The sequence below is a fragment of the Octopus sinensis genome, linkage group LG3, assembly GCF_006345805.1.
Source record: "Octopus sinensis linkage group LG3, ASM634580v1, whole genome shotgun sequence".
In the NCBI taxonomy this organism is placed as follows: Eukaryota; Metazoa; Mollusca; class Cephalopoda; order Octopoda; family Octopodidae; genus Octopus; species Octopus sinensis.
Window position 1 is genome coordinate 58178011 of NC_042999.1, and position 10549 is coordinate 58188559.

Consider the following 10549-nt stretch of genomic DNA (forward strand, 5'->3'; position numbering starts at 1 on the left):
ATATATACACACACATATATATATTATTTTCACCATGTAAAGGTTGATAGTGACTTCAAAGTATCAGCTTATTAACTGTCATATATATATGTTACATACCTGAAGCAGGCATGTCTGTGCAGTTAAGAAGTTTGCCTCTCAGTCACATGATTTCAGGTTCAGTCCCATTGCATAGCATCTTGGGCAAGTGTTTTCTGTACTGCAAAACAACCAAAGTGTTGTGTGTGAATTTGGTAGGAAGTAACTGAAAGAAAGCCCATCGAGTGTGTGTGTGTGTGTGTGGGGGGGTATATGGGTATGTGTATATATGTGTGGATATAAGTGTGTGTGTATGTGTCTGTTTATATATATGATTATATGAAATTCATAATGTGCTGTGCAGTGTTTGTATCATCATCATCATCATCGTTTAACGTCCGCTTTCCATGCTAGCATGGGTTGGACGGTTCAACTGGGGTCTGCACCAGGCCAGTCAGATCTGGCAGTGTTTCTACAGCTGGATGCTCTTCCTAACGCCAACCACTCCGTGAGTGTAGTGGGTGCTTTTTACGTGCCACCAACACAGGTGTCAGACGAGGCTGGCAAATGGCCACGGTTGGATGGTGTTTTTTATGTGCCACCGGCACGGAGGCCAGGCGAGGCTGGCAATGGCCACGATCGGATGGTGTTTGTTACGTGCCACTGACACGGAGGCCAGTCGATGCGGCACAGGCTACGGCCACGTTCAGATGGTTCTCTTCCGTGTCACCGGCACTGGTATCACAACTACAAATTTCATTGATGTTGATCGATTTCGATTTTGATTTTCACTTGCCTCAACAGGTCTTCACAAGTAGAGTTATGTGTCCCAAGAAGGAAGGTATGCACAGGTGGACTGACTACATCTCAGGTAGAGGCCACGGGTTATGGCCTCACTTGTCCTGCCGGGTCTTCTCACGCACAGCATACTTCCAAAGGTCTCGGTCTCTGGTCATTTCCTCGGTGAGACCTAAAGAGCGAAGGTCATGCTTCACCACCTCGTCCCAGGTTTTCCTGGGTCTATCTCTTCCACAGGTTCCCTCAACTGCTAGGGTGTGGCACTTTTTCACACAACTATCTTCATCCATTCTCACCACGTGTCCATACCAGCGTAGACGTCTTTCTTGCACACCACATCTGATGCTTCTTAGGTCCAGCTTTATGCAAGCTTACGCATATCCTCAGCAGTCACGGCCCATGTTTCACTGCCATGTAGCATGGCTGTTCGTACACATGCGTCATACAGTCTGCCTTTTACTCTGAGCAAGAGGCTTTTGTCACCAGCAGAGGTAAGAGCTCTCTGAACTTTGCCCAGGCTATTCTTACTCTAGCAGTTACACTTTCAGCACACCCGCCCCCGCTACTGACTTGATCACCTAGGTAACGGAAACTATCAACTATTTCTAGTTTTTCTTTCTGGAACGTGGCAGAAGATGGTCTCTGCACATTTTCAGTGTTTATTGCTCCAGAGCATCTGCCACATACAAAAACTATCTTCCTAGTTAGCCTTCCTTTGACATTGCTGCACCTCTTATGTGTCCATAGCTTACACTTGGTGCATCTTATAGAGTTCCTACCTACACCTTTTCTACAGATCGAGCAGGGCCATCTACCTGAAGGCGTTTGTGATTTGTCTACATTTCTACTTATTAGGACTTTGGTTTTAGCTAGGTTGATACTAAGGCCCTTCGTTTCTAATTCTTGCTTCCACGTCTGAAACCTCTCCTCATGTTCTGATAGTGACTCAGCAATTAGAGCAAGGTCATCAGCATAGAGGAGCTCCCAGGGGCATCCTGTCTTGAATTCCTCTGTTATTGCTATGATACATAGGAGGGGGCTGAGGACTGAGCCGTGAAGACATATATGATATAAGGGTAATATGATATAAAGGTAATACTATGTATGTATAAATGGACATATATGACTACTTTCACGCCCTTCTGACCCCTCTTTTTACTGGGTCTTAATTTGGATGCTGTATGGGAGGGAGCAAAAAATTATACTTCATTGAATCAAATTCACAATGCACACTGAACTACCTAGCAAATGTATACTCAGATCTTTGCAAACACTAAGAAAAGCCCCTCAGTGACTACTTCCTGTTGTTCCCTCAAGTATGCAATTTTAGGGCCGCAAACATCAATGGTGGCACAATGAAGGGGAGATCTGTTGAGATTGTTGAAATGATGGAGTGTCATCATATCGATGTGTGTGGTGTGCAAGAAGTGAGATGGAAAGGAGCTTCGTCTAGATTCCTCACAGGTAAGAAACAGGTTTAAATTCTTTTGGGTAGGCAGGAGTGATGGAGTGGGTGGTGTAGGCATACTCTTAGCAGAAAAATGGGTAGGTAAGGTAATTGAAGTAGTGAGAATGTGTTAGGGTTATTAAGTTGAGAATTATCATAGATAGATTAATAATTACACATATCTCTGCCTATGTTCCACAGGCTGGATTGGCTGATGATTTGAATGAGGTCCTTTTACAGACTACCTCAACGGCAAATGACAGAGACTTCATTATTCTGGCTGGCAACTTTAATGGACATGTTGGGCAGCATTCCCATGGATTCCATGGTGTGCATGGTGGTTGTGGCTTTGGCACCAGGAATGAAGAAGGTACAAGGATACTTGAATTTTGTGATGCAAATGATCTTATGATCTGTAACACTAACTTTAGAAAGCCAGCTAGCCACCTAATTATTTATTAGTCTGGTGGGAATATAAGCCAGGTTGATTACCTCCTCACCAGGCAAGGAGACAGACAAATGCAAAGTCTTTCCTAGGTGAAGAGTGTGTAATTTCAGAATTAAGGCTAGACATAAACCACGCTGGAAAAGGAGATTATGGAAGCTTGAAGACCCAGCAAACTAACAAAAATTTAGACATTCTACTGGAGGCCTCTGATGATAGAGGAGGAGGAAGAAGGGACATTTAGATTGGAGGACAACTGGAAGTTCCTGCGGAACAATTAACTGGGTGCTGATGACCAAATCTGTGGTTGGTGCAAAGTCCCAGCCAGGCTAAGGGTGACTTGGTGGTAGAACAAGGAGATGGACAGTGCCATTAAATCAAAAAGATAGGTCTGAAAAGACTGGAAAAATGGTGGAAGCAAAGCATTATATCAGGGAGCTGGAAGGAAAGCTAGCTGACAGGTTTATATAACAAAAAGAATAGCAGAAGGTAAGAAGTTTGCCACTGTTATGCAGCACGAGGGTGAGAGGCATGAGGTGTTGAGGATTGCAAAGCAGTGTATCAGAGAGAATAGAGATGTGATAGATGAGAGGTGTGTGTGTGAATGGATAATGGTATGGTTGCACTTAGTGACTCAGAGAAGAAAGATGTGTGGAGATGCCATTATGAAAGGTCATTAAATGTGGAGAATGATTGGGAGAAGGAGTGTCTTTCAAGTATTGAATTAATTGAGGGACCAGCCATCAGAGTGGATAGCAGTATAATAAATATGGCAATTAAGAAAATGAAGACGAGGAAAACCCCTGGACCATTGGGTTTTCCTAGTCACTGCTGAGATGATTAAAATATCAGGTAGTGTGGAGGCAAAACCTGGAATCTTAAAGTTAACTTAGCTAAGATTAAAGTTGTTGTTAGTGAGAAAGGTGGTAAGACTCTCATTCCGGCTGGCAAATAGCCTGGCAAACAGCATGTAGGAAAGGAGTGGGATGTAATTCCATTCGCTGCACCAAGTGTAACCTATGGATGCATAAGAGATGCAGTGGAATCATGGGACGATTATCAGATAAGGTCGCTTTCGTGTGTGGCAGATGTGCAGGAACAGTGGACTTAAACTCTCTCAAATGCCCAGGAAGTTCTCGTAGATAGTTTCTGCTATTTAGGTGACCAAATTAGTAATGGTGGTGGATGCTCTGGAATAAGAAAAGGGTGGAGGAAGTTCAGAGAACTACTACCTTTGTTGGCAGCAAATGGACTCTCTCTCAGAGTGAAAGATAGGTTGTATGATGCTTATGTGAGAACAGCTATGTTGTACAGTAGTGAGGCATGGGCTCTGACTGCGGAGGACTGGAGATGAATGAAGGTAATATGCTCCATTGGATTTGCAACATCAGTGTGCATGACCGACAAAGCACCACTGTGTTGAGAGAAAAGTTAAGCATAAGAGGGATTAAATGTGGTATGCAAGAGAGAAGACTCTTTTCACCCACTCTTCCTTAAGAAATCAAACTACAATTCCTCTTCTAATTGCATCTTTCTCTTCCTCACATTCCCTCTTCATAAATTATGATTGTTTCCCAATCTCCTTTCCTGCCCTCACTGACATGCTCACTATATCACTGCTCCCCTCCATCCCACGACCACCCACACCCTATTTTTCTAACCAGGTTCTATGCTCATATTCTTGTTACTCGTGGGTATACCCTAGCACTACACCATCTCTCTTACACTTTTGCTGTTTCCTACTCTCTCTCTTTCCCTTTGGTCACTCTCTCCTTCTCTTGTTTTTCCTCTGACTAGGTAACCAAGTATCACCTTTACATCAGCACACTTGTTTCTGGCCTCTTTCTGTACCTCTCTCTCACTTTCTATTCCCCCCCTCTCTCTATATATAGCAAGATACCTATTTCTGCCTCTCTGTTTCTCTGTTACACTCTAACCTTTCATCATTTGATACTGGATCACCTCTGTTGTGGCAAGACACCTGCTTCTGTCTCTTTCCCTTTGTCACACTCTAACTTTTATCCTCTGACACAAATGCCCTACCCCTCTCATAATTCCTTGTCTTGTTAGTTACTTAGTTACCCTGCCAGTGCTGGTGTCATGTTAAAAGCACCCAGTCCACACAAATGTGGTTGGCATCTGGAAGGGCATCAAACTGTAAAAATCCTGCCAAAACTAACTTCGCCTGTGCTAGTGCCATGTGAAAAGCACTGAGTCTACCCTGCAGAGTGGTTGGCGTTAGGAAAGGCATCCAGTTGTAAAAACCCTGCCAAAACAGACACAGTAACCTTGGGTAGATTTTCTACCTGGTTGGTTCCTGTCAACTGTCCTACCCATGCATGCATGGAAGATGGATGTTAAATGATGCTGTCGATGATGATATAGTAGAATAATAAAAAGAAAGTTCTTGGTACAGTATAATATACTTGTAAAAATGAATAGAGATGGCTTTTTAGGGGATAATTTTTACTTTAATAATAATGTTTACAGTGAGTGACTCTGGTATGAGTTTCAAACTGAAAAATGTAATGTTTTACTCATCAAATCATCATCATTATCGTTTAATGTCCGTTTTCCATGATGGCATGGGTTGGACAGTTTGACTGGGGTCTGGGAAGCCAGGAGGCTGCACCATGCTCCAATCTGATCTGGCAGTGTTTCTACAGCTGGATGCCCTTCCTAACGCCAACCACTCTGAGAGAGTAGTGGGTGCTTTTTACATGCCACCTGCACAGGGGCCAGGGTAGTGGCGGCTGGCAATAGCCATGATCGGTTGGTGCTTTTTGCGTGCTACTGGCACAGAAAACACAATCTTTCAGGATGATAATGCACCAATTCACACAACTAAAGTTGTTACTGATTGGCATGAGGAACATTCTAGTGAAGTTGAACATCTTATCGGGCCATCACACTTCCCAGATCTCAATATTATTGAATATCTATGGTGCATTTTAGAAAAACAGTTAAGGAGTTGATATCTTCCACCGTTATCACTACAAGAACTGGAGACTGTTTTTTGCTGAAGAATGGATAAAAATTCCTTTGGAAACAATTCAAACTTTGTACAAGCCCATACCTTGTAGAATTCAAGCTGTAATTACTGCCAATGGCAGTCCTACCCTTATTAAAATGAATTTGTTTGAAATTTTAAGATGTTTCCATTATTTTGTCAAACCCCTTTTTGTATATGTGTATATATATGTGGTGTGTGTGTGTGGTGTGTGTGTGTGTATACATACACACATGGCATGTTTCAGTCTTTCTACTACCCATCCTGTGTTGTTATCGAGGTAAATTGTATTTTCACCTAGTATGGATGGTAATTTAGTATTGAAGTAACTTAATTTGTTTTCCATCATTTATCTTTTTACAGACTGCAAGTGGTTTAGCTGTTTATCATTCAAAGAATTCCAAAGAAAGACAAGCTAACACAAAATATGCTATGTGGGCTGCCGAGCAGATCAATGAAATCTATGGAGTAAGTGTTTTTTGCTATCTTTTCAAAAATATTTCCCTTTTGTTGTTCCAATTTCTTGTTGGCTAATAACAGCATCGTTGGTAAGGCACAGGTGTAGATGTGTTAAGAAGTTTGTTTCCCAACCACATGGTTTTGGGTTCAGTTCCCCTGTGTAGCACCTTGGGCAGGTGTTTTCAACCATAGCCCCAGGCCAACAAAAGATTTGGTTGATAGAAACTGAAAGAAGCCCATTGTGTGTTACTGTCTTCTTGCCTTGATATTGCAAAATAGTTGTAAATGAGTCCCCACCATGCAAGCATTGTCCTTAATTTCGCCTCGTCTGAGACATGTCTGCTTATTGGAAGATATTACTTTACTTGGAAACAAGTGAGTGTTGGTGACAGGAAAAGCATCTTCCATAGAAAATCTGCATCTCCTAATTCCATCTGATCCATGCTCGCATGGAAAAGTGGATGTTAAATGATCATTACAAACATTGTTGAGAAAAAATTCAGCTAAGTTTTGGACACAATTTGAAAGCTTGAATATCAAAATTTTAATATACCCATGTATCAATCCATTATCTCTAATGATAACGAGGGTCATTATTTTTCTCTCTTTTCAGAATGAATTGACGAAAAGCCAAATATCTAATATGAAAATCACAGAAACTATAGAGAAATTGTTAGGAGAAATCTCAGCGAAGACAACAAACTGATATTATCAACGTTTTTCTAGAAACTCACAATTGTTTGTGTCTGTGTGTATCTATCTACCCATCTATATCTAATTATCTATCTACCTACCTGTCTATATGTGTGCGTGAGTGTGTGAGAGAGAAGAGAGAGAGATAGGAAGATTTACTGACATGCGGTGTCTGATGCTAGTGGCCTGTTTGCTGGATACTACCCTCACCCAGATTTATATTACGAGTATGGTTGGTTTTGTAAGGTTGTGTGACTGATATTATGATTATATTATGATTATTATTCCTAACCACTTGTGTGTGAGCATGATGGAATTGGCAGCTGCAGCAGCACTAACTGTTGGACAACACTATTATGTATGGCTACTATGGTAGTCAACTTGGACTGTTCATAATTGAAATGTGCTCTTTCAATACTGTAAGAGTCTCTTTGTTATCCCTATTAACTCATTAGTAATGAATTTACATAAATATTCTCTACACCCTTCAGACGTTTTTGACAGTTTTTTTATATTTATTCCAGAGAATTGTATCAAATTTATGTGGCACCGACTAGGGAACAAAAAATTTGGCTCAAGAATGAGAGTAACTAATTTATATATGTAAAAAGCACCAACCGATCGTGGTTGTTTGCCAGCCTCCTCTGGCACCTGTGCCAGTGGCACGTAAAAAGCACCCACTACACTCACGGAGTGGTTGGCGTTAGGAAGGGCATCCAGCTGTAGAAACACTGCCAGATCAGACTGGGCCTGGTGCAGCCTCCTGGCTTCCCAGACCCCGGTTGAACCGTCCAACCCATGCTAGCACGGAAAGCGGACGTTAAACGATGATGATGTATATATTATTCCAAGGAGTGACAACTTCAAAAAGATGGTTATGTCTGGCTACTTAAAATATAGTACCCAAAGATAAATATGAGAGTGGAAAAATATTTGATCCATAGTCATTAGTCTGACAAAATATATATTCCGTTTTGCCTATGGCTCATCAAGAACTAAGCTAAGTTCCCAAGGAGCTATAGGCAAAAGAGAATCTATATTTTGTCAGATTAATGATTCATCATCATTTAACATCCGTTTTCCATGCTGGAATAGGTTTGATTGGAACAGGCCATCCAAAGAGCTTCCCAGGCTCCAATTATCTGTTTTGGCATGGTTTCTATGGCTAATTGCCCTTCCTATTGCCAACCACTTTGCAAAGTGTACAGGTTGCTTTCCATGTGGCACTGACATGGGTACTTTTTTTATGTGACACCAACATGTATGCTTTCATGTGGTGCTGGCTCGGATGCTTTTTACATGCGGGATGAAATATATATAACAGAATTCGAATAAGTTTGTAACATTCCTCATCAGGTTAGTTTTTGTCATCTGTCATTACGTTCTGAGTTCAAATTCCGCGAAGCTCGACTTTGCCTTTCATCCTTTTGGGGTCGATTAAATAAGTATTTAATTACACACTGGAGTTGATGTAATCAACTTAAACCCCTTGTCTGTCCTTGTTTGTCCCCTCTATGTTTAGCCCCTTATGGGCGATAGAGAAAGAAATAGAAAGGGCAATTAGCCATAGAAACCATGTCAAAACAGACAATTGGAGCCTGGGAAGCTCTCTGGCTGGCCAGTTCCAGTTAAACCTATGCAGTTTAATTTTTAAAGACCTATCTACATAATTATTAAAATATGATTGAAAAGACAAATTTCTTTTTTTAAAATATTGCTTGGTTTGATTTTCTCTTGTAATTTTCCTCAAGCATGTCTCTCTCTTAAGTGTCTAGCAGAAGCCATACTGAGATACCAATTATTTTGGTAATGCAGCAATATCTACAACAATATCCACCCATCATCCATCTTCTCTAACCACTTTTCCTGGGGGGTTCATTGAGGTAGAGTCCTCAGGCATATATATCCTCCATGGGGTCCTGTCAGAAGCAACCGTTGTTAGACTTTCCAACTGGACTCCCATGTGTGATCAACTATGAGACTATGGATCCTATCCAACCCTCCTGTTCTTGGTCTACTCCCAGATCTCCTGCTCGTTGGTGTAGCTTGAAGAATCTGTCTTTCAATTCCATCATGTGAAATTATAATAACATATCAATAGTTCTGGAGTTGTGACCTCTGCATATTTCTCTGGGACACCAACACTAGTGAAGTTACCTCTAAATTGTCTCTGTTTGTTAAAGACGATGTAACTATGAAAGCAAATAGTAAAGTGCTGACAGAACATTGTTATAATGAGAAGGTGAAGGGAACAAAATATGATGGTTGAAACAGTGATTGAAGTGGTGGGAGAGGAGAGTGATAGCCGGGTGTATTGGGTACAGGCTGATAGTAGGGAAGGTTGAATACAAGTAGATCCATTCCTATCTTTGTTATATGGGTAGCACGACCCAGTGAATAGAAGTGAGGGTCAAACAGGTCTGATGATATTCCTATACAGGCAGCACAGTACAGTCTGTAGGAGTGATTCAGTGGTATCTTTAGTTGTTTAAGCAACAAAGAACAGTGAAATGAAAGAGGGGAGGAGGGGGAAGCACCTTAATTGGTTCTAGATAAACAAGAAGGGGTATAGCTGATTGAAATTAAAGGTATAAATTAAATATGGGACATAACTGATTGGTACCAGAGTCACAAATAGGAAAAGCATAGCTGTTTTGTACCAATATCATAAATAAGAAAGGGCATAGTTAAATCAACTACAGTTGACCAGTTAACTGGTGCTTGTTACAGATGTCTACAACTGTTAATGGGAAGGGAGATAACTGTTGCTTTATCATGATAGCTTTTATAATTTCGGTTGTTAAAAAAAAAAGCGCTGTTCTTCTTCATCAACAGTACTATCTCATTATTTTGGTTTTCATACACAGTCTATACATGATCACATTACCCAATGCCCTTTTTTAAAGATGATAGGGGGTGATTTGGTTGCTATTTCTTGCAGATCGAGCAACCATGTAGATGCTCCCTCAGCTTGTCATAAACCTTATGGAAGTTGGTAAGTAATGTGATAAAGGAATAAAATGATAATAGACAAAGTCTATACTTCTACAAGGAAGGAATGATTCTACCAAACTTCAACAGGTAACATCTCAGTCTGCTAGAAACAGTATTTAAACCACCCTCAAATCTCTCCTAGCTGCCTTAATGCAGTCCTAGATGCACTGTGAGCACAACAAATATAGTATATTTCATGTTTATTTTCTCTGAAATGTTCATTTGAATTAAACTTTAGTTGTTTTTGTCCATAGTTTATCTTGGACTACAAGTTCCCTTTGATCCAGCAACATGTGACCAAAAACATTCTTACCGTGACCACCCCTATCTATTTGTATATTGAGGATTACCTTGTCCATTGCATCACTATTTTTTGTTGTTTAGCCTTGGAAAAGCCCTATCAATCATGCTTTCTTTCTGTGTGCAAGGAATACAGAACTGTTTTATCCAATTGTCTTTTATTTCTATTTTAAAATATTTTAGCTCCTCATTCTATAACCCTCCAGCACTTAGATTTATTCCGTCAAATGTAACTCATGTTTATTCATATTGTTTTGAATCATGCATTATCTTGTAACTTGAATATTTCTGTGACGATTGTTTATCTTTAGAATGACATTGTAAGGTAGGTGTGAGAGGCCAGATCTGATCAGTGGAATATTTGGGGCTGATGGGGGTCAGTTTA

At 40.7% G+C, this 10549-nt stretch overlaps 1 protein-coding gene across 1 annotated transcript in view; it reads left to right on the forward strand.

Moving 5' to 3' along the window:
• The window catches only part of LOC115209868 (ER membrane protein complex subunit 2), a 30563-nt gene extending 23203 nt beyond the window's left edge, over positions 1 to 7360 (forward strand). The window contains exons 9-10 of the mRNA XM_029778445.2: positions 6082 to 6186; positions 6791 to 7360. Coding sequence (XP_029634305.1) covers positions 6082 to 6186; positions 6791 to 6883 — 198 coding nt within the window. The 3' untranslated portion in view covers positions 6884 to 7360. The remainder of the gene's footprint in view (positions 1 to 6081; positions 6187 to 6790) is intronic.
• The last annotated feature ends 3189 nt before the right edge of the window (positions 7361 to 10549 follow it).